We start from the raw sequence: 25079 nt of genomic DNA, 5'->3' as shown, positions 1-25079 counted from the left end.
AAAGCAACTAGTACAATGTGGTTAAAGACACTGTACAGGTTCATGATTTTTTAAATAAATTCTACACATTTTCCTTTCCCATAACTGCATCATCTAGCTACACCTTACATTTCCGTTCATTAATTCCCCTTCCAAAAGCACTTTCATTACTTTGTTTTTTTTCAATCTAATATGGATAATATGGGGAGAAATTCAGGTGTGTGCAAGTTATTTGTTGAAATTGACTGAATTAATGTTGTGTGGGAAATGGGGATATTTTCTCTAAATGTGAACTTCATTTTAAAAAGTACATGACTGGCAATTGGAGGAGTCAGGAAATGATAGTTTTTCTGAGGCTGAGTGGCTTAACTTAAGGGAATGTACTGGTGTGTGTGTCAGGACTTTTAGGGAGAGTCTAAAGTATGAAAGAGTGTTTTTGTATTTCAGAGGTGAGTGTGGAAGAGCGACCGGAAGAGATTGACGATGACCCTCTGAAGCGCTCTGGCATCCCATTTGGGGGGCTGGTCCATGACATCCGCAGGCGATATCCCCGCTATCTGAGTGACATCCGAGATGCCATGCACACGCAGTGTTTGGCTGCTATTGTTTTCATCTACTTTGCTGCCCTGTCTCCAACCATAACTTTTGGAGGGCTGCTTGGTGAGTCATCCTCAAGTTTAAGTGCACTTGAAAATCTCCTCCACAATATGGACTTACATATAGCACTCACTCTCCTCCTGCTAAAGGATTCGGGCTGCATTTAGACTGTGTGGCTAAACGACAGGGTCAAACACTTTCTCACACATAAAACATACCATGTAAACTGGAGGCAAAGTCATGTTTGAGTCTTTTTGCTGAGATTTCACTCAAGAACCTATGTGCCTGGCAAAATCTCACATTACTCCCCATCATTACAAAAGTAAAAGAGAACATTACTAGAAGCTAAAAAAATAAATACTGTAAGTATCATAATGTAATTAAAAAGAAGTAGTCTAATGAGAGGAATAGGAGGGAGTGAGCAAAATTCAATAATCTTAAATCAACATTTTACCCTGTGTGTTACACAATGAAAGTATTGTATAATGAGGAACAAATTTGCATTAGGAATGTAAACAAACCACAGTTTACGTCTAGTTTATGTACAAAATAGCAAGATACAAATGTCACAATGAGCCAGATTAACACAACTCCCAAGCAGCATGGTGGCGCAGTGGTTTGCATTGCTGTCTTGCAAAGCTGGGGCCCAAAGTTCACATCAGTACCTAAGGTGCTGTCTGTGTGAAGTTTGTACTGTATGTTCTCCCCTTGCTTCCAAAGTGCCCTGGTTTCCTCCCACAGTCCAAAAACATATTAGTAGGTTAATTGGCTTCTGGGAAAATTGCTTCTAGGTGAGAGTGTGTGCACGTCAGCCTTTGTGTTTGTGTGTCTGCAATGCGATGGACCGGCATCCAGTCCAGGGTGTACCCTGTCTTGCATCTGTTGCTTCCCAACATAGACTCTGGCTTCCCCCCCAACCCTGAATTGGAAGAAACAGTTCTAAAATGGATAGATTGAATACAACCCCCAACACCCACATCAAAGACCAAGAAAAACATTGTAAAAAAAATAATTTTCCAAATGAAGCAACAAAATCATCTTGAAGTTAAACAAAAATATTTTGTACAAACAAACGTTAGAAAAGATTGCTGTCATACTACAGACTTTAAAAAAGAAAAATCAGGCTATAATTCAATGGAAATGTTTTATTTGTAAATAAAACGTCGCCACCCATACTATGCAACCTCTATCACTAACAACAGTCTAACCCTCAGTTTCTCCTATTTGGATAATTAGTTTTTAATTTATATATTTTAGTCATATGAGACCTTTTTAGACCTCAACCTACTTGTAAAACGAGAACTCCTGTACTGTGACTTGGACATTAAAAAAAACTGCCATTGCAATCTTGAGTTGGTGTTAATACGAAAATGCTGAAGTGCTGGTGATACTGATTACTTACTTTTTGGGCTGGTCAACTTTATGTCAAAACAGGATTTGTAATCACAAAATGGACACATGAAAATCTTACCTTCTCAAACCATTCACACATGTAACTCAAGTATTGCAGATTTGTTGTGAAGTGGATAGATTTTCAAATTTTGTTAATAATGGCTATATTATTTTTAAATCTCTTTCCACTGACCAATTATTCAAATTACAAGGTCATACCAAACCAAACTACAGCATAATTTCTATGCCCCTATTCTCTCCCACGTTGATGCCATGCAGACCTATCCTGCACTTCAGTCACTGTGCCAACTGACATCATTTCTGGGCATGGCTACTTACTACCTCTGCTTCGCATCAACTATATCAGCTCTATGAAGAAATAGACATAACTTCTTTTGCAAGACAGCTTTGTACCACTAGGTACAATTCCAGTGACCCCAAAGGTGGCTCAATGGCTGAACTTTTTATTCAGAATTTGGAGGAGAAGTTTGAAGGACATGCACAGGTCTTGTGGTGGCCATTTTTTTCCCATTGCTTTCATGCAAAGACGTGCCTTTGAAATCCCAGCTTGTTCCCTCTGTTGATCTTCACATTGTAGTCAAATGCAAGAGTACTCCCAAGATCATTGAGGTTACATTGGTCAGCAATGTTAGAAAACTGTGAACACCGTCATCATGCCTAAAACATAAGAGTATTAAAAATTAGACAACCATTTTGCTTTATTATATGAAACCTTGAATACATTGGCTGTCTTTGATCAAATTAATATATTGGGAAGTATGGTCTCTGATGCTAGCACTTTCTGAATTCTTGCAGTGACTGTGTCTGTTTCAGTGCAGTGCTTCAATGATAATCTTCAACACTGTTGGTTGTAGGTTTACCCCATGTTTTTTTATGTTGCCTAGGAGAGAAAACTGATGGATTGATGGGAGTTTCTGAACTGATTATCTCCACCTCTGCTCTTGGTGTCGTGTTCTCGCTTTTGGCTGGACAGCCTCTTCTTATTATTGGCTTCTCAGGACCACTTTTGGTATTTGAGGAGGCTTTCTATAAGGTAAGGCAGAGCTAGATTTTTATCTGTATTACAGTGACGCTCAATGTGAACGTTTAAGAAAGATGTTATGAATTACTTCAGTACTTCTGTTTCTTCTTTTTAGTTAATTCTTATAATATCATCTCCTGTATTTACCAATTATGTAGACAATCAGTTCTCTATGATTGATTAAATTAGCAAAAAAAATGAAGGTTAAAAAACTTGTATTTGTCTCAAACTAAAAGACTTAAGGGATATAACTGTGAAAATTACAGCAGTTGGTATTCTGTTTTTTATATTAAACTGGAGCTAAAATACTTTTCTGTGCATATGGATACTCCATGTCTTTTTCTTGGTAAAGTGCTCTATCAGTGCCCAGATTATTAAAGACCTCAACTGATAAAAATGGAATTTGTTTAGAAATTAAATTACTGGTCTGATCTGTGTCAAAGTGGAAGATTTGTTTTGTGAGTAAAGTTATAAAGTACAGCTGGCAAATAATTTGGGTTTTACTTTTTTTCAAGTTTTTGTTTTTCTTCTTATTGTATTGACATCCCATAGAATTAAAAGTTAATACAATCTGATTCAGAAATTAAGAATGAAAAAAATGAAAAAAATGAAAAAGGGGAACCATAGCTACATTTGTAGCCCAAATCCTTTAGGCAGTGGCGGTGAACTCTCGGCGGATGTAGACTAAAAATCAACATACAATATCATGTACTGCTATAAAAACCTGGTAAAATACAGCCTTATGTACAAATACACTGTGATGACTCTCTACCCTTACTCTGGCTCCTGCTCCTCTGTGTCTCAGTTCTGTCAGGCCCAGAATTTTGAGTACTTGACGGGCCGGGTGTGGATCGGCTTCTGGTTGGTCTTCATTGTGTTTGTCATTGTGGCAGCAGAGGGCAGTTTCCTGGTGCGGTACATCTCCCCTTTCACTCAGGAGATCTTTGCCTTCCTCATCTCCCTCATTTTCATTTATGAGACTTTCTACAAGCTTTTTAAGGTAAATCTTCTGGAACAATGGATGTTTATACAATTTTCTCCTGTAAACCTCAGTAGACTGTTAGTTTCTGCAGTCATTCCATCTGGTATTCACTTCATGTCAGCTGAACATTTAAGAAATTAAATTGTACCTTTCATAATAAAGCTAGAGAGATGAAGAATAACCACAGTGTCTAATCCATTCTTCAGTGGGAACCTTGTCATTGTAGTTTATAGGATTTTATGTAAATGTTTTTGGGTGAACATTATTTTAAAATTACCGGGGGGTGAAATTTTCATGTATTTCTAAACATTCTAGTAAAATTTGTGTAAATCCTAATCAATTTGCTGAACACTGTGCATTCCCATTGCAAATGTTTAGAAATTATTTTTAAATTTGATCTTAAGAAATTGAATACGTATTTATTTGGAATATTTAGAAATTGAAACTACTTTAGTTAACCCCAAGGGCAGTTTAATTAGATTCCAGCTTATTGGTGACTCCAGAAGTACTTTATTTACTGTACACATTAGGCTGCATCTGTCCTAATTATTAATTACTAAAGCTAACACTTTTTGTGTGAAGTCTTTAGAGTGTTATTTGTCTGAATGTAAGGAGAACCTACTGTAATCGACCCAGTATGTTGAATGTACTGTTAAAGGGTTTTGATTTCAGGTGTTCAGCGAGCATCCCTTGTTGAAGACCTACCCTCCAAACTCTCAGCCTGCCCTAGGGTCCATCGACCTGTCTCAAGTGGCAGGGACCACAGAGTCCCCAGTAGTCATGCAGCCAAACACAGCCCTGCTGTCCTTGATACTCATGCTGGGTACATTCTTCATTGCCTTTTTCCTCAGGAAGTTCAGAAACAGCAGGTTCCTGGGAGGAAAGGTATGAAATATTTTCTTTCGCAGTGCCTAAAAGAGAAATGTGTTAGTCAGATACTGTGTCCAATGCTTTCCAATGGGATTGAATGTGTACTGGGTTTACAGTGCTGTTTTGGTATTCATTTTCAAATCAGTACAGTTCACTTTTTGTACTGCGATCTATCAACGAAATGTGTATACATTTTTCCCATATCTTTTTCACTATTTCAGGAACTGAATTTTGCCTTTTATTGTTGCAATAATATTATTTTGTGGCATAACTAAACCTTAATGTATTTTTAAGGCTAGAAGAATAATTGGAGACTTTGGAATACCGATTTCAATTCTTCTGACGGTGTGTGTGGACTACTCCATCACAGACACTTACACACAGGTAATATTGGAAGAAGAACAAAATGAATAAATGAGACAATTCAAAATAGAATGAAAATATTTTAACACACCCCAAGCATCCCCAAACTTGGGGAGTGTTATCTTTAAGAATCTGAAACTATATATGGTTCCATTTACATTTTCATACACCATTATACCCCAAAATTGTTTCTTAAAAACACTTTTTACCTTTTTAATGTCAGAACTATTCATTTGCTCTTAATCTTTGCTCAAAATTACAAATTAAAAAATCTTACTGGAATGGTATGTTTTTGAAGTTATTTACCTAGTAAGGACGAGAAGATATAATATCTCTTTAGAACTTAAGGTTAAAAAGTTGCCAGGTTTTAAATGATGAAATGTATGGAAAATTTCTGCACTTAGCGTGTTATGTAAACTGAACATCAAAGAAACATATCATTTTAACCTATAATAAACTCACATAAAATGAGATATCTCTTTGTTGATGGTTCACTGATATTTTATTGAACAGACTTAACATAATTGGTATATTTATCATCAACTGGGTTAATCAACAGAGGGTCTACTGTGAAAATCCCAGGATTGTAGCATACTGTATGTGACGGCTATTGGAAGTGATACAAGCTATACATCTACAATGTATGCTTTGCACCAGGTTGCAGATGCTGTCTTGTGGGATTCTGTCCAACTTCTGTCATAGTTCATGACCAAGCATCTGCTTCTTCACTTGTATCTAAGCCTTACAACATCATACAAATCATCAATGGGGATCAAGTCTGGTCTGTAGGATAACCATAACTCAACTGTTCCATTCTCGCCTCAGAAGAAAGCTTTTCACATTAGAAACTTAATAAGAAATGCCTCGCTGTAATTTTGTCCCATCAGGTTGAATCTATGAAAAGGGCGGCAAGGGAGGTCCATGACTTGATCAATGTAGTGCTGTGCAGTCAAATTTCCATAAACTGGTATTGCAGAAATAGTAATGGTGATGGGGCTTGATGATGCATCTTTGTTGTACCTCATGATGAGCTATCATGACTAAAGATATCCCAGATCATGGTCTGTCATCCATGACTGCATTTGGTTGTAATATCTTCCCTGGTTAGAACTTGTTGGCTGTAAACACAGTGAACTGACAGTTTCTTGACTTAAAGCTAATCATTAGGAGCAGTTCAAAAGTCTTTATGTATTGTATGTCTGTTGCGTCTGTTAAGTGCCCATTTTAGTTGTTGTATGTAAAGCCCATTTTAGTTGTTGTAGGTAAAGAGGTAAAACTTGAGGTTGAGGAGTGCAGTGAGCTCTATGGCCACTGTCGTCCTTCTTGCAAAAAAGAAAGTGATATTGTCTGAAATAGCGTTTCAACTTCCATTTGTGCACAGCATGAGTATTGTGTTTAAACATAATGGCACTAAGATATTCATTTTATAGATTAATATTAATTGTATCAATTAAATTCTTTCATCTTTTGTATAGTTATTGAACATATTTAATATTATAAATATTGTCTGTGCTATAGTGATACCAAAATACAAATAAAACGATTAAAAGTTGAGGAACTCATGTTACTCTGGAACAGGCAGTAGAACAGTCCAAACATTGCTGATGAAACACAGTATACTGTAGATCACTAGCTGTATAAAACACACTATCCAAGCCATATGGACATGTGTCGGGAGTAATCTCAATTCAGTTTTAGCTTTGTCAATAATATACTGATAGTGTGAATGTGTTATTTTGATAAATAGGAAAATATATATGTTTCTTCTCTGTTTTCCTTTCTGTTTTTCTCCATGTTAAAAATCACATTTTAAATCACCTGTAAAGTGAACTGAGGCATACTAAGAAAGCAATTTAATGTTTATGCGAGTTAAAATCATTTCTGTGTATCAAAGTCAGTCATGAATGATCAATGAATCAAAATTATTCCAAAAACAATTAACCAATATACAAAACCTGTCCACTTTATTTTTCTCAAACCAAAATTGTTCATATACAGAGTGATGTTTCTTTTGATGTTCAGCAAATAAAAGATGAAATACAAGGTAAATATACAAAGCCACTGTTAGATCACATAAGTGACATATTCTACAATATCTCTTGAATTAAATTCATCATGGTTAAATACAGTAGCTTGTTGTAGTTTGCCAAAATGTAATTCAAACTTATTGAATATGTTTGATGTGCTTTTTAAATTCTCTTGTTACAGAAGCTGAATGTACCCTCTGGTTTCTCAGTTACCTCTCCAGAAAAAAGACAGTGGTTCATTCATCCTTTTGGGGACAAACAACCTTTTCCAATTTGGATGATGTTTGCAGCTGCAATCCCAGCCCTATTAGTGTTCATTCTTATCTTCATGGAAACACAAATTACAACGTGAGTGTGTAAGACCTAACCAATTTCAAAGAGTGTCTCCTCACTGACAGTAAAATTGTACTGTATAGTCTTATTAGTGTATTTGTCTTAACCAAAGCTCCAAACGACTGGTCACCATATCTTTAGGAAAACATCAAGACACTCTGGGGCATATAAATACAAAATAGCACAGATCTAGTTTAGCACATTTGTTTTTGTTTTTTTAAATGCGCTATACTTTTTATTTGTTTAGCTATCTTGTTTATAGCTAAAGTAATAATAATTTCCTGCTTTAAATGAAAAAGACTTACATTTGATAATACTCCATAGCATTAAGTAATTTGGTAAATAAGCATCTGAGAGAAAGATTTAATGTTGTTTTGGATAAGGGAATGAACCCCCTTCTATCCCAACATTATCTCCTCCCCACTAATAGCTGATGTGTGGTGAGCGTTCTGGCGCACTATGGCTGCCGTCGCATCATCCAGGTGGATGCTGCACATTAGTGGTGGTGGAGGGGAGTCCCCATTACCTGTAAAGCGCTTTGAGTGGAGTGTCCAGAAAAGTGCAATATAAATATAAGCTATTATTATTATTATTATTATTATTATTATATAGAATGAGCCAATGACCTGCTGGAGGAGGTCTGATTGGGAGGAGGAGGTTATGTAAAGCATTGAACACTGGGGTGCTTGCTGTTAGTATGTATACTTAGTCAGGCAATATCATGGGACTTTCCTTTCCACCTTCTTTTCTTTCACAGAGCTTTATTGCTTAACATTGAAATTGAAGGTATTTTACAGCTGCATTGTGTGCTGATTTTTGTCATTTCAAATTAATCTGTGTATGAGATTTCTTTTCAGTTCACTGGAGCTGGATGAATCCTGGTTGACACAGGTTTTTGTGTATGTTTTTAATCTTTGGAGGTGTGTTTGTGTTCTCCGTTTAGGCTGATCGTGAGTAAGAAGGAGCGCCGTCTGGTAAAGGGATCTGGATTCCATCTGGATCTTCTGCTGATTGTGACACTGGGTGCACTCTGCCCCCTCTTCGGGTTGCCCTGGCTGACAGCTGCCACTGTCCGCTCTGTCACTCATGTCAATGCACTGACCGTGATGAGCAAAGCAACTGCTCCTGGGGAGAAGCCCAGAATTCGGGAGGTCAAAGAGCAGCGAGTGACTGGCATGGTAGTTTCTGTACTTGTAGGTAAGACCCTTGTCAATGGTGTTTCTGTGTCTACAACTCCAAATTGATTTGTGGTCTCATTAATCAAATCTTTGCATCAGTAAATGATTCCAGGTTTTACCAACAGGCAGAGTTTTATTTTCTCCAGTGTGAAATTGGTAATTATCTACTTCCACAGCAATGGGAGTTTTTCTCTTGAGATTTAAAGAAAAAGAATCTGCTTTTCCTCAAAATAAATGCAACAGACTTCATATTAAAAGTTTAACAGACTGATCAGTAAATGCACATTGTTAAATTTCTAAAAGAAGGCAACGAGATTGAGGAATGATAATATTTAAATTTGGAACTAAAGTGAACAGGATGTCAATATCCAAAAAGGATTTTAAAAACTATGGCTTATTATGAAGGCTGTATAAATGCTTAATGCTTTAAACTCAGCTATCTTTTCACCGAAAGAGAGATTAAAGTATATATCAAGCCCGTGTGCTAAATTAATGTGTTGAATTTCATCTAGGCCTTTCTATAGTCATGAGAGATGTCCTTCGGCTGATTCCTTTGGCTGTCTTGTTTGGAATTTTCCTCTACATGGGAATCACCTCTCTCACTGGGATCCAGTTGTATGAACGCATAATGCTCATGGTCACGCCATCCAAGCATCACCCTGACCACATCTACGTCACCAAGGTATAGCTTTCACCTTGGGCAAGTGCCTGGGTTTGAGGGGATAACTAGTATATTTACCAGCGCCTAGTTTGTAAATTGTGAGGTGCAGGAGTTCAATGTAATAGGGGACACATATGCACAAGAGACAACAGAGGTGCTGAATTTGGACAACCTCGTTATGCTTAACAGTGTAATGCACTTTTAAAGCATTTTTAATACATCATTGTCGTTAACATGCTAACAAGCTTATTGAAACACTTTTAATTAGCAATTTTAAATACCATAATTATTAAGTCTACATTCTCCATTCTGATGGAACTATCTCCTGGTCTGTAGGATTTCAGAATCTGACTTTATGATCTCCCACTAATATATAATTTACTGTATAGCCCATGGGTAACTGTATTAGAAAAAAAAAACCTTATCCTTATCCTTATTTTAAGGATAAAGTTGTTGTCTTTTTTCATTATTTTTATAAAATTACAATTTAAACTTAATTGGTTGAAAAAAGCTACAAATAGGCGTGTTAACCAATCAGGGCACTTTTTGGTTGAAACTATTAAGTCGCACCTACTGTAGCAGTAGATGAGTACCGTGTTATCTTCTAAAACAATTTTCTCATTTTCTGGAGAAAGGATTTGTTCAATGTTTGAACATGCAGATTTGGAATACAAACTACACTAGCAGCATGCACAGTAAGGTATAATGTAGTTTATCCTCTTATTTTGTTTTTACATGTTAACTTTATTATGAGGTATTTATGCACAGTGAACAAATAAGCATATTTCAGTGGAAGTCTAATTGAGAGGTCAATGAGATGAAACAGTAAATCTTTAAAATGATTTTATCTGTACATAAAATGTACATGAGGTGTCGAAGCTGTGCTTCCAGAGTACGGACAGGAGATGGACTCCAGCCAAAATTAAGCACAGATAATTATAATGAAATGCAAGAGAAAGATAAAAAATTTTGAATGTTATGATTAAAAAAGGATTTGATGTTACAATTATATTATAATGTACAAATAATCTCAGGTGTACCCTGTAACTATTTATTTCAGGCAGGCACGTTGTACATTATAATAAGCCTTTTATTTAAGGTTTTTTTTAGGATTTTTTCGTCTTTTTATTTTTATATTACTATTTAAAATTAGTTATACTATACCACTGAAAATAATTACTTTGTTCACATTTTAAAAAGCCAGGGGGATCAATTCTTATTGTTCAAACATGTTAGAAGCTACTGTATTCTTGGGAATATCCACTAGGTGGTGCAAATTGCATCTTTTTTGTGGGGGTGTAGGGGGTGGCATTCAAAGACCTCAAATAGCAGAATGTTTCTGGTGAACACAGAAAAGGAGCATAATGAAACGTTTACTAACACTGTTATTGTAATGTTGAAGCTCATCAACCTGGCTCAATGGTGTTTGGTGTTTTGTGACCTTTAGGTGAAGACATGGCGGATGAACATGTTCACCTGCATCCAGCTGGTGTGCATCATTGCACTGTGGGTGGTGAAATCCACAGTGGCTTCTCTGGCCTTTCCCTTCATTCTCATACTGACCGTACCTCTCCGACGCTTTGTCCTCAGCAGAATCTTTGAAGACAGAGAGCTTAAGGCTGTGGGTTTGGTTCTTTGTACTTTACTCTTTTCCCTGTAGAAATTATCCTACTGCAATTTTTGTCTCCACTGTATCTTTTTTATTGCAATGCTCAAAGCTATTTTGATTTGTACAGTATATCCCACAAAGTCTATCTGAGCTACTATCAGACCTGTACAAGGGTCATGATAAGATACAGTAGTTGAAAAATTTGATGTTGAAAAATGAGAACAAAACTTAGTTTTAAGATACCAACATGAATCATTTCCATTATGAGATATTGACAACGACCAAAGATAAAGATGAAATGGCATTTTATCACACTGTCACATAACAGTAAGTGATTTTGTTAAGAAATGTCTTTTGTGCTCATGTATCAGTGATGCACTGTATCCTGAGGTCATTTGGTTTCAACATCCGACACCAGGTCATTAAACGTCATCTCTCAGGTGACCTAACAAAGCTTGTTCACATAACACTACTCTGAACCCAATGATAATTTCTCCTTATCCACAGCCATCTTGATACTTTTTCTACAGCCTCAGTTATAGCACTGAAAGCCTCTGTCCTTTTACCACCTGTGACACCCAGCATTCTGTAGGCCCTATTCAGGGATTCGAAGGAACAAGTAATAGGTTTATTCCGTGCTGAAAAAAAAGAAGAAAGAGAACACAGCATTTCGGCCGTGGAGCCTTCTTCAGGTGTGTCAGAAGGCTCCACGGCCGAAATTTTGTGTTCTCTTTCTTCTTTTTTTCAGCATGGAATAAACCTATTACTTGTTCCTTTGCAGCCTACACATGCTGTCGCTGCTACCCACCTGAACTACTATTCAGGGATTACCCTGCAAAGCACCTGCAGCCCACTTCAATGGGCATGCACCTTGTCCTCCAACTCCTTGAATGGTACTTCTCCACAAGGTCTTCATACTTAGCCCTCTTCCTTTCATTGGCTTCGATTAGTCTATTGTCTGCAGTGCCCAATTTGTATCATCTGATCACTTACTCTTTGCCTGTCAGGCAAGTACTAATACTGTACATCTTTGAATATTTTCTGGACAGGCTTATTCTTTGCCTGTCAGATAAGTACTTATACATCACGGTGGTGTCACTGCTTTTATAAACAGGACAGGCACACTTGAAATTAATATTGAGATTAATACGGTGCATCTATAAACCCATACAATTGATCAAGTTGACCTTCTGTTTAGAAACCACTTAACATGGATTAAAGTAAGGCATAGTTATGTATAAAACAAAAAAGGTGGCAGACCTAAAAAGAAGTAGGTTACCATAATCCACAACATGACAGAAAAAGGCAAGCATTCCTCTCTTAGCATACTGATCATTTGTACAAAAAAAACCCGATGGAAATTAAATTACAGCAGGTTATAGATAACTGGCAAACCTAAAGTAACTTAATCTACTTCCTTTACAGCTGGATTCTGATGAAGGATCTCCAAATTTTGATGAGGATGGGCAGGATGAGTACAATGAGCTGCACATGCCTGTATAGACAGATGAGGACCATAGAAGCTTAGTTTGTGTCCTGAACACTGTAAAACCAGGCAAGTTAAGAAGATACCCGGAGCAAGAGCAGAAAACAAGATTTGCTGGAATTTGGGTAGGAATATTTGCATTGTTCTGGTGAGGATGGGGTAGTTAACCAACAAAGCAGATCATGTGCGTGTAAGAAGATTACAGAGAAAAGAACACTCTCCAAAGGACCCTTCAGTTGTATGTCTATATACTGTAGCTTTTATGTCTGTGAGAGAGAGCATGAAATCCTGTTTGCATAGGACCTAAACAGGAGAATGCTTCTATTCGCTCTAATTTTTTTTCCAAGGAAGTCACAATCACTTTAAACTTTGCTGAAACTCTGATTGACCACGGAACACTCCTTAGCTGCACAACTCAGACTGCTTCTTATTTTTTTAAGAAGATAAAAAAAATTGGTCTGATCTCCTATTGTCAGATACAGGGGAACTCCATACGTGTATTGGGAACATGTGCAATGAAGATAATACAAGCATGCTGGTATGTCCTCAGAAAATGTCTTAGGACTGATGAGGTAGTGAGGACCCATTTAAAAAACAAAGCTATTATCTGTATACAGTTCATTTTGTACTGTATATGTTGCCAGCTTATTAAGAATGTTCTGGTAATATTCCATTTCAGTGGCCATAATAATGTTGTTACCAATTAGAAATGTAATCACTAAGACACAGCCAGTTCTGTATTTTTGTACAATTATATTATAATATATATTATAAGGAGATTGAGTTAGTTGTGCTCTAACTGTAACTCTTAGGATTTAATTTAGCACTTTGACTGTGGTTCACTTGCAGTTATTGGTTATCATTCAGCAGAAGGCTTATTTTTGCATTCAAAGTCAGTTACATTTACGTTTTCCATACATAAAACATTCAAAATCTACAAAACAAGCAGTTTTCTAGTAAAATCTTTCTGAGTGATTTTGCTATCTGCGTTTCTCTTAAACCTGTTTGGTATCGATATAGACATCAAAGAATTTGATAAAAAGGATTGATTTGCTATTATAATTTTGAATTTGTGACCACTTGAATGAAGTATTACCACTGTTTTAATTGTTACAATTTAATTAATCATTCAATGTAATTTATCATTATTCATTTTTAGTTGTGACAGACAATGCTATTGTCTCTGTAAACAGTTCAGTTCTAAAGTCACGCAATATCTAAAAGACAACTAGTGGAACAACAGAGATAAAATTACAAGCAGCATTTTAATTCTTACAAATATTTAGATTAGATTTAATTATCAGCAATGTTTTACATTTTGAAACAGTTTAACTGTGATGCCTGTAGAATTGGAACCTATAGGTTTATATATAAATGAGTTAAGTAATTTTCATAAAAGGCAGCATGATCTGTAAGTTATCAAAGTTGAATCTTGCAGTCTGTTTTTCACTGTTGTAAGGGAAGCCAGCTGTTGAAGGAAAAGCCATTGTTCAGTGTCAAAGCATTGCAGGTAACTTTTTAATTGAGAAACAGATTCTGAAATTAGTTTCAGTGCATTGTGATGGTGTCATTATCTTTCATATATTTTTAACTTGTCTGAATGTGTGTTCTTAAAAAATCTTTCATTGGGAAATTTAACTGAAAAAATTAGGTTTTTAAATTGCTGTAATCAAACAAACATTTTTTGAAAAAAGAATGAACTTTAAGGAATAAGTCATTATGCAACTGTGATAAAGCGTACAACAACTAATGTTGTGAACCTCTGAATTAAAACTTCACTTTAGCTTCATTATGTACCTTTAATGATTTTGTGGAAAATATGGTAATATCCAGTATAATAGGGTTTCAAGGCTTTTTTTGGTACAAACTATACTTTATACAATCTTCCTCATGTACAATGAGTACATGTACTGAAATGTAATTTTATTATCAGTTTTTTTTATCATCAGCTTACAGGAAAACCACTCTCACCATTTAATAAAATATTGTATAATGAACATTACATTTTATTACATTGCATTAACTTTGTGCTGCAAGTGTTTGTATTGTGGATTTATATACCGTTAATACAGATTCATATGAATTCATGTTGAATATAATTTTTTTGTAATTCTAATGTCCTTAAGCAGTGACTTTACATTTACAGTACCAATGAATTTACATTTCTGGTTTATTTTAACCAGAGCACTGCTTTGTGATAAGGGACCATTATCTCATGTGTAAAATGTGATTCTCTCTGCTGATGATTCACACCAGTAGCAATTAAAATATTTTCAACAGATTAATGTATTTATAAATGTTGGAATGTCCTAAGAGGATTTACAATCATGCCTCATCGATAATTATTGGAGGCAGGAAATTCCTAAGTGTTTTATTTTTGTGTGTGTGTGAAAAAGGTGTACCTTAGTATTTGAAAGATTATGTCACCAAGGCACTAAACTGAAACTGAATTAAAACATCTGAATTCAGATAAAGAATTGTTAGTTGATAATAAAAAATACCACAATACCACAAGTAATCCAGATGGGTTAACATTTGCTAATGTAAGGAGTGCACCATGGGTATTAAATGTTGGTGTATTTTTAATTATTTTTTTCAGCCATGGCTGAAGCAATATAAACCTGTGTTCAGGATTACAATATGCTACTCCTCAAGAAATGACTGTAAACTAAAAAATACTTTGCTCGATTTCACATTTTTATTTACCTCACCTTTTCTGTGCAAAATAAAGGTGGCAGCCGTTATACACAATGAATAAATACTTTACTAAAAAAAATATTAGTATGAAAAATCACAAACTGGGAGAAAATTGCAAACTGGAAAAAAATGCTCATCCACAACCTTTAGTAAAGTTAAATCAATATGACTAAATAAGGCTGTAAAAATTATTGAATGTTAAATGTAAAAATCAATTCAGCGCCTCTTCACTTACATTACATTTTGTGGCATATTGGATGTATGATTTCAGTGAATCGTATCTTAAAATGTTACATTTGTTTTATGGTTAATGACATTTAGAGCTGCTTTCTTTACTTTGCAAAAGTATTCACCACCCTACAAAGTTTTCTCATTTGTTGAATTATGTGCTTGTAACTATGATTATAGTTTCAAATAAAATGTTATATTCAGAATCTACGCAATTTACTCCAAGTTTTATTTTGGAAAAAAAAATAGAATATTGTAATTTGCTATAGCTATGACAAAATTAAATCAGTTCAGAGATTAAAGAGCAAAAAACAATTGAAAGGTGTAAAAATCAGAGAAATCAAGGATTCTGTGTGTACTCAATGTGGCTTAACATGATTATCATTATCTACTGTATCTTGTTTATCGTCTAAGTGTCTTGAGCTAGATCTTGAATTTCAAGGCACAATTCACATAGTGATGCAACAAATCAACCAATGAAAATCAAGGAGCTTTCAAAACAAGTCAGAGGTAGAAGCTTACAAGAACTTTTAAAGTTGCTAATCATCATTATGAGTGGAATGTGAATCATAATACCACATCAGGCTTCTTTTACAGAGAACATAAGCAAGCAGAAAACTGGTTATGTCCAAGATAAGAGACAGTGTTCATACATTGTCGACATCCCAGTCACTATGCAAAGCTGGCCTGTATGGAAGATTAGCAAGAAAAAGGCCAATATTGAAAGATTGCACCACAAACATAACAGATGAAATGCAGATTTTTAAAACTTAATTTTACTTTCTAAAATGTTACTTCTGGCGCTGTCTTTTACAGCATACAGTATATCACAAATTAAACGTCATTTCAACTGTCAAGCATGGTGCTAGTAGCATCATTGTATAGGAATGTTTTTCATTGGCAGAGACTGGGAAGTCTGTCAGGGAAAATGTATTGTTTGAAGAACAGATAAACCTTATCTGTTCTTCAAACCTTAGAGTGCTGACAATCTTTAATCTTTCTAGAAAAGAAAACTTGACTAAGTCACTGATGAATCTAAAAGTAGATCAAAATGTCACTTTGCAGCAGGGCAATGGTATGAAACAGAAGATGAAAGCCATTCTAAAATGGTTCAGCAAGAAGAGTGTAAATGTCCTGAAGTGTCCTAGTCAAGCCGAGAAATACCGATTTGAGTGGCTGAATACATGCAATCAATAAGTTTTAATTTGTATATTTTCATTGCAGCTTTTGACAATCACATTCCTTCAAATATAACATTCCATTTTGTATTTGAAATTTGTATTTGAAAAAATGTTATAAAAATACATTGTTTATTATTGAAAAAAAAGTGACATAATTGGTAGGGGGTGAATACTTATGCATGGCACCTTATATGTTTTACTGAATGAATGAAATAGTACTAAATTTGACTGTGCACACATATATGTGATGTTTTGTTTCATCTTTACAAGGACTCAGGTCAAAATGAACTTGAGACTTGACAATGGAAACGTTCAAGTGGGCTTCTCCTGTCTGAACAGCAGCTCCTGGCTATGGAACCATCCGGCCCTGTCTAGAACAGTGCTGGTAGTTGCCATGGCAGCAGACATGTTGCTACCCCCAAACTGGAAATTGCAAAGGCAAAGTTCTTGCTTGCTGTGGGAGTCAAAAGATCTTTCTTTTTAAGAATAAACTTGTGCTTGTGTAGTGAGCAAGAACAGATCCATGTGTGATGGTCCTGCCAAATAGCCAAATACAAATGAAACTAATATACTGCATAGACAAACAAGTCTATTTTCTTAAACAGGAAATCTGAATTTGCATCAGCTTAGAGAGTTTTTCTCAAGCTTCTCTTGGCAATAATGGTAGAAAACTGATACCCACTTCTGCTGTTTGGTTTCTCAAACTTTACATGAAAAATAACTGTGACAAGATTGCTGTCATTTAAATGTCGGGATTTTTCTTTGTCTTCAGATACCCATTTATAAAGTCTATGAATACTTTCAAAATAATTAAAATTCTTGCAGATCTAAAGGGACAGCACAATGCTGTAATGATTAGCACTCCTGTCTCATAGCTCATGGGTCCTGGTTTCAATTCCAGCAATCCTGCTGTAATGTGGAGTCTCTGTGGAGTCTGCATGCGCCCCTTGTGTTTGTGTGGGTTTTTTCAGGGTGTTCTAGTTTCTTCCTACCTTACAAAGACATGCTGGCTGGGTTGGGTTCAATATTCTAAATTGTTTTTTTTTTTCTGTGGAGCACTGTGATGGACTAGCAACCCATCTAGGCAGAGAGCAACAGTGTACATTCAGTACACCCTTGCGCCCTATGCTTCCAGACTTTGGTATGCCATAGCAAAATAAACAGAAATGAATGCTGATAGTAAAAGTAGAATTAACAGTCCCAAAACCCTTATCACAGTCATTATAATGCCTGATACTTAAAAGATAACCATTCAGAAGTATATGGTTTAGACTTAAATATGATGTTCAGTTTTTCTTTGTTCTAATGTGCTGTATTTTTGTGACAATACAATCTAGAATTTTTGCTGTGGGCTTTTAATGGCCCAAGTGCTGACAATCTTTAATCTTTCTAGAAAAGCATCAGTTATTCCAGGGTTGTGTTAATTCCAGGAGCCAGAGTATCTACTTATTTTAGTTTAAGCTGATGTCACAGTTACTTCAATTTACTGTTTATTTCTGAATTGTTGCAATTAAATTCATTTTAAAGGTTTTAAACAGCTAATGCATTGGATCTGAACAGCCCTGAGATAGCACATTATTTTTTTCTGATTTTAAAACAAAATTTAAATTTAAATCTTGATTGTTTTGCATTTTACATATATTTAATAGTGTATATACAGTATGTAATATGTTAGATTAATTTATGTCAGATGAGGCATTTTAAAACCTAAGTGACACATATAGAGTTGTTGTTATTAACTGAAACCTACGCAAGGCTGTATTAAATAAATTGTTTTTGTGCTTTCTTTATAAGAAAAAAAATATAAGCAGTCTTGTATGGGTCAAAAATGATGTATTATTTTAGAATTAGCAATACATACAATAGTATGATATTATCCAATGGGTATTTTTAATAGCAGTTATAATTTGCTGTTACTCTAAAGACTAAAAGTTTACAAGCTATTGTAAAAAAAAGTTATTTTTTTGTCTGAAAATAAATATTTATTGTGTTTCATCTGTTTCTGTTGCGAGATCATTTCAAATACTGTATACGGTTTGTACCATATTACAGATTTAAACCTTGGGTACAGTATATGCAGTAATACTTATGTTCTTAATTACTGTACATGATCTGAATTATAAAGGCATGTTTATAAATGACTGATATGAATCGCTATATTGAATGTGGAATCAATTCAGAAATACTATTAAAACTTAAATATAAACAAATTATTCCATAAACACATATGTTTGTTCATTGGATTTACAATATTCATTTTTGAAATGTTGATGCATTAGCAAAACTCATTAGCAAAGTGTGTATTTACCATGTCTGAAGAATTCACCACAGTATGAACACAAAGTCTGAAAGAGAGGCGCTTAGTACACTGTGAAGGCACTGTATTTTTAAATCAATTAAACAGTTTTTGTTCCATTTTGGGATTTTAAAGAAGAAAAGGTTAAAATTGTAGTTGAAGAATACTAAGGCATCATTTGTATCATTAAAACAAATGGTGCTTGAAAAACTTTCCTCAAGAAAGACCATAAAAGATGTGCAAATGTGATGTGCTTCACTGTGTCCTTGCTTCTCTGGAGAAGTATGTTAAGATGCTAAATAGTCAATGACATTCTAATCTAATTTATCTTGACTTTTTCCATATAATTCAATGTATGCATTTTATATTGTTTTGAGTTTTACTCACTTATTTAAAGGAGGAACCACGCTTATAACACTTATTTCTAGCAAGAAAGGGTATCGTTGTGCTGCACAATTACTGTAGGTGATGAATTGGGATCAGTTTTAGTTAGCAAACAAGCAAGAAAAGTGCAATTCAACTGCTTTTTAAATGTGTTTTGTGGAGATCGCAAAATGTACTGTATAACAAAAGCAAAGGGACCAAATTCAGGATGTTGTTGAAAATTTGAATGTTTTTGCATGATTATGGGGGGTATTTGGAAGAGTCATTGTTGTGTGGCATGAAGGTGGTGGGTGGCAGGAGATGTTACAATAATTTGTCATTCTAAAGGGGGAGGTCCATTTTGCAAAAAAGGGAGCAATGTCTAAGTACGTCCCTTAAAACATCTATTAAAAAGGGCAAGAATAATACAGAACTACAATATGAAGTGCTGTTAAAATTAACTGATTTTATTTTAGAAAAACACCCATTTACCTCATTGATAGAGTGGCACTCTAAAACATAAGACCTCTCTTCTAATGATGCCCTTTGTTATACAACTCACACAAAAGATGGACAACAAGGGCATCCTGTAAGAATGTTTAATGTATTACACAAATAATTAATTGTAGAGCTGGGCTTGATGCCATAATCTACTAGAAGGGCAGCAGGATCCTTCCATCCATATGCAGAATGTGTACAGAAGAATTTTGTCCTGAGAGGAAGAGTTTACTTTCTCACACCAAAGCAAAATGGTGGAAATAGCACAATCATCGGTACACGTGTTCTTTGTATACTGTATATGCGGACCGACAAACATGCTCGACTGCACCGTGGCGCAAGGAGCCTGAACTTTTTAAAGATTTTGCAGGATCTGCAGCTGAATCTCCTCATACCAAGTCTTGTCTTAACCACTGAGTTATGGGGAAACAGGAACCTGTGGGTTAGCAGTTCTGATTGTAATATAAGTACAAAAGTATGACAGGAGAAAAGGGCTGAGAACACAGGGCAACACCAGAAGTAGTATGATGTGGAGGCCAGGGTCTTTTGGTTTCATGGAGGAAGGACAGAGGGGGAAAAACAGATGATGAAGTTCCAGGAATATTTCATCTTTCAGACTGGGGTTGATGCACTTTGTGTTGATTGCAGTCTTTTCCACACATTTTATGAGAGTATTGTAAGAGCTGTGAGACATGAGAGAGAAAAGTAAGTGGTAAAACATAACAAAGGTCATATTTTACATATTGTATTGTAAATTTCCATATTTGTGAGACTGGAAAATGGTCACAAGATGTTAAAGGTGACAACTATTGAGAACAGACTGCCAGAATGTGGATGCATAAGAATATAGAGATCATAAATGATAATTTATCAAAAAATAATTTGTTTTTCTTCCTTTTCAGTTATTTCTGAGTCTTGATTCATGAAATTATAGCAATATAATCTTTTATCATGTTGATATTCCAGATTTTTTAAGATCAAAGGTATATTTAAGTCGTATACAAATTAACTATTGTGTTTCCTGTAATTACTAATTCCATACAAAATAAATGTTTGTGTGTTCAGGCCATTAAAAAACAAAAAAACCCTTCTCCTCACTCTCGGTATTTGGATTAAATATAAAATCCACACTTACATTTTTGAGGCTGGCCAGGGACATTCCTGTTTGAAATTCAAGGACTCCATAGTTTTAACAAATTGAGGAATACAGAACTTATTGACAACACTGTCAAAGGCAGCCTGGTTGCATATTTGGAAATCTTTTGCTAAAATGTCCAGACCTGAAAAGAACAAATGTTATTCACTAGTTTGACAGTGATATTTATTGTACATTAATGGAACGTCTTAGCGCTTTTAGAATTAAAAAAAAGTACTTTACCATGCCTATTAAGTTAGTTAATTCACTAGGAATATCAACAGGCACTTAAGATGAGTGGATATTGTAGCACAGCCATCATTATAGGCTATTAATAGTCAATTTGGAATCCATGGAAAGGATTTTGTGATGCCCACTTAAATTATTACTTTTTATTTTTTATTTTTGAGTTTTTATTTGATTTGATTTGATTTGATTTCCGTGAAGTATGGAAAAATAACAAACCATTGTGTTTGCCTTTAGTGTTTGAAATAATGTATGTTAGAAGCAGAATAATGAATTGATGGTGGCAGCCAGATTCTTGGTATAATTCCCTTACTCATGTAAGTGCTGGTCGATATACATTTTCCACTTCCTCTTAACAATAAACTTGAGTCGGCTTCTCCTGAACAAAAACAAATCTTGTTAACTCCTTAATAAATATAATTTAATATTTCTTACTTGACATACATCTGATTCAAGTCTGAAGTTTGTAAAAAATTAAATCAGGATAAATATAGATAGGCATCCACAGTTTAAAGTACAGTATGTCTGAGAGAGACCAGATGTGCATTTTCACAAAATTAATCTCTTGAGATGGGTACTCCTCTGAGATATATACATATATTATAAACAGATTATAAATAGCATCAAAACAACTGCATTCAATGTGAAATTTGCTCTTGTGTATTTTGGAGTGCCTTCATTTTTTTTCATTTACAATTCGTTTCCTCTGGCACTTTTTTAAAAAAAAATATTTTAAAGTGAAAAGAAATAAAGGCGCTGAACTGATTAGCAATGACTATAACAAATGGCACTCTGTCTTGAGTTTTTTTATACATTTCATTCTGTTGTTTTCTAATGGCAAATGCAATCATTCAGCAAAAGCAGAACACATGAATCAGTTTCTTTTAGTACCTACCTGGGCACACTATCAAATAGAGTAGAAAGTTCCAAGTCCATTGCTTTTCCATTCTTCTGTCTTGGCATCTAGGTTCCAAAACTGTTAAATACATACAAGCTATGAAGAACTGATGCAATGGATTGGGAATTAAGTCATGTTAACATACTGTAACCGGTTTCATAAAAGTATTATGGAAAATAGCAATGTTTCCATTTTATTTCTAGTTATTTATTGTTTGATGTATCTTTAGAGATTCTGAAAAGATCATTAAGGACCAGGTGTAATAAGAAAACTAAAGACATTTTCTATCTGAGGAAATATGACATTTTCTAGTACTTTTCAAAGGCATTTAAAATGTTGGAAAGAGTAACATAATAAGGCAGGAATGATCAGATGAACAGGACTCATAGAATTATTTTAACATAATGAAACAGTGAAAAAATATACGCATTGATATTTCAATAATGCTTGCTTGACAGTTATATTTCCTGTCTCACATCATAATATTTCCAGTAGCCTAATTACTTTTCCTTTGAGATTCATATTATTTGTGACTCAACATGTATTTTGAGTGCTTGAAAAATGCTATATTTTTGTCCTTCTGTGTACAGTGCATTGCTTTTTATTGTATAACTACAATAAACCAGTATACTACATGTATACTTGAAATGTCTAAGATGGAATAAAATACTTACACAATTTTGTTGTTGCTTTTCTCTCTCTCCTAAATTTTGTCATTATTTTTCTGGAAGAAATGTCCTCAACTTTTCAGTGTTTTCAAAATTGCTAACTTCTGACAACAAGTCAGAAAATTAAACACTATCTTGCCATGATGAAGAGAAAATGTAAAAACCATGTTAAATGGTACAGGATAGCAAAAATATTGGTGTAGATGTGAAATGCTATCTTTCTGCATGAAATAAAATGTTAAGACAGTGATGTCAAAGAAGTGGCTAAAATATAAATGAAGCTTCTACTATGATTGGATCACATTGCAGGAAATATACAAAAAGTAGAATAACTTGTAAATGAGTCTTTGATCATGTATTTTTCTTTATCATGTAAATGTGTGTATTTCTTTAATTACTAAGGAAAAATGTTTGGTTTATAGTCTTCATATTTACCACTGTAATGACACAGATAGTTTTTTCTCATCCTTCATGAGTACTAGTAATAATAAAACATAATGATAAAGAGCTATTCATCTCTTTCTACAAAGGTGTCCAAAATTATCTTCATTGGGAAAAATATACGTTCTTTAAACATTAGACCCTTCTCAGTACTTTACATACATTTGCATTAAACCATAGCTTTAGAAAAAAAATTAAACTCACCCTGAGAATAAAAAATGGGTGGTTATTCCTTTTGAACTGGCATTTTTTGTAGAATATTTCTTCCTTGCAATCAGGTTCACTGTACTACACAAAGCAGAAGAGCAGTACTGTTGGTGTAGTCTGTCTCTTATGATTTAACTGTTATCTGTGTACTCAGCCTCCCTACAAGCAGTTCACATACTTTATACAAATATCAAACCTAAAGCAAGCTCATTACATCATAACATCGACTTCCTTTCCCATGTCTCCGTCTAAATGGTTCCCCTTGAAGCCAGACTGTATTAAGGTTTTACTCTTTCGAGCAGTGTACTGGGAAACGAAAAATGCATATTGTTAGTGTACACCAGTGTAGCCAATGAAGTAGTTAGTGCCAGAAACATTATCCAAAAAGTTTCACATAAAAAGGATAAACCAAATAGCAGAATACAAATATTAAAAAATGTAAAAAAAAATATTTCTCATTTTGACTATCAAAAACTCCTTGTCTGTATTGTGCAAAATGTACAAAAGATTGTTGGAAATGACTGCTGCTGTGTTCTACAGGGCAATAATAGCCGATAGCCAGTATTTGGCTTGGAAAAAATTTACAGCCAAAACAATTTTTCTCTTGGGCAAAAGATCTAGCCTGCATTGAAGCCCATTGAAGTTTATGGGCATTGATATCCAAGAAGCATTCAAGGAAGAGAGGAGAGAAGCAAAACCATCATATCAGTTAAATTAAATTATTTACCGCACAATTAAAACAGTGATAAAAACATTGAAACAAATATGTTTCAGCTCAAAGGTTGTAATGATTGATTTCGAGATGGAACATTTGCTTGATTTTTTTAAGCACTGCCTTTTGTAAAACATTGACAGCACATACAGTAGAAGCTTTATGGAATATTCTTGCTGCTTTATTCTTCAGTCAGCTTGTTTGCTTGCAGAGCATTCATGTGACTGAGTTGAGTTTTGAATGTTTGCCCGAAGGAACAGTATGTGGAGTATGGGACACAGTATGGTCACATAAAATCATTTCCTTTCTGACATTGTGTACCACAAAACAGGAAATAATAGGCAAAATTACTTTGTATTCCTACAGAAACAATTTTCCCAGGTAATAAAAGCTAATTCTGAACTTCATGAATATGTACAACAAATTAGCTCAGAACTGCTTAATTCTCTAAATAGCCATTGGATTGCTATAGCTATTAAAAGTGTTAAAAATTGAATAGATATTTAATAGATATTTAGGGGGGTTCAATGCATGTGCTCCTCAGGTCTACTGCTTACGTATATACAGTATATTTATTTTCCAATGTTACTGCACTTCAACAACAAATTTAAGAATCTGTTGCAGGTGTTTCTGAATGTCTACAAATGATTGAAACTAGACTCTAGCACACTTAGTAAAGTATTTCAGACACAAATGATTTAACATTGAAGATTAAAATTAAATGAGAAGAGTAGAAGATGCAAAATTAGAGTTGTCATAATGTCAGAAGGCTCTGATGGCATGAAACCAATGGCATTCTCTAAAATCTGGCTAGCCAAGTTTCTGAGAAAGTTGGGTAAACATTGTAGGCTGAATCTATCAACCACTTGGGGGCAAAAGGCCTAGAGTTAAGGTTATGTGGTTCCAAAATTATACAGATAAATAAGAAGGAAGGTTACAGTTTGGAGAAAAAAGGAGTTGTTTTTGAAGATTTCTCTGCAGAAAAAATAT

The 25079-nt window shown here is 34.7% G+C and overlaps 2 protein-coding genes across 4 annotated transcripts in view; one reads left to right on the top strand and one right to left on the bottom strand.

Annotated features, from left to right (window-relative positions):
* Positions 1 to 19736, top strand: part of slc4a3 (solute carrier family 4 member 3) — a 92017-nt gene extending 72281 nt beyond the window's left edge. For all 3 annotated transcript variants that reach the window (XM_015359277.2, XM_015359278.2, XM_015359279.2), the window contains 10 exons: positions 427 to 639; positions 2874 to 3022; positions 3816 to 4010; positions 4665 to 4877; positions 5157 to 5246; positions 7434 to 7600; positions 8529 to 8782; positions 9276 to 9445; positions 10872 to 11045; positions 12459 to 19736. In XM_015359277.2, coding sequence (XP_015214763.2) covers positions 427 to 639; positions 2874 to 3022; positions 3816 to 4010; positions 4665 to 4877; positions 5157 to 5246; positions 7434 to 7600; positions 8529 to 8782; positions 9276 to 9445; positions 10872 to 11045; positions 12459 to 12536 — 1703 coding nt within the window. In that variant the 3' untranslated portion in view covers positions 12537 to 19736. The remainder of the gene's footprint in view (positions 1 to 426; positions 640 to 2873; positions 3023 to 3815; positions 4011 to 4664; positions 4878 to 5156; positions 5247 to 7433; positions 7601 to 8528; positions 8783 to 9275; positions 9446 to 10871; positions 11046 to 12458) is intronic.
* On the bottom strand, positions 19731 to 23586 carry LOC107078816 (receptor activity-modifying protein 1). Its single transcript, XM_069196332.1, has 4 exons — positions 23375 to 23586; positions 22059 to 22139; positions 20918 to 21062; positions 19731 to 20465 (listed from the first exon to the last, which is right to left on the bottom strand). Exons 2-4 carry the CDS (start codon positions 22108 to 22110, stop codon positions 20201 to 20203), a joined length of 462 nt encoding a protein of 153 aa, XP_069052433.1. The 5' UTR covers positions 22111 to 22139; positions 23375 to 23586; the 3' UTR covers positions 19731 to 20200.
* Between the last annotated feature and the right edge of the window lie 1493 nt (positions 23587 to 25079).

This window comes from Lepisosteus oculatus, chromosome 12 (genome assembly GCF_040954835.1).
Source record: "Lepisosteus oculatus isolate fLepOcu1 chromosome 12, fLepOcu1.hap2, whole genome shotgun sequence".
Lineage (NCBI taxonomy): Eukaryota > Metazoa > Chordata > Actinopteri > Semionotiformes > Lepisosteidae > Lepisosteus > Lepisosteus oculatus.
The sequence above is the reverse complement of the archived record's forward strand: the minus strand, read 5'-3'. Positions and strand labels throughout refer to the sequence as shown.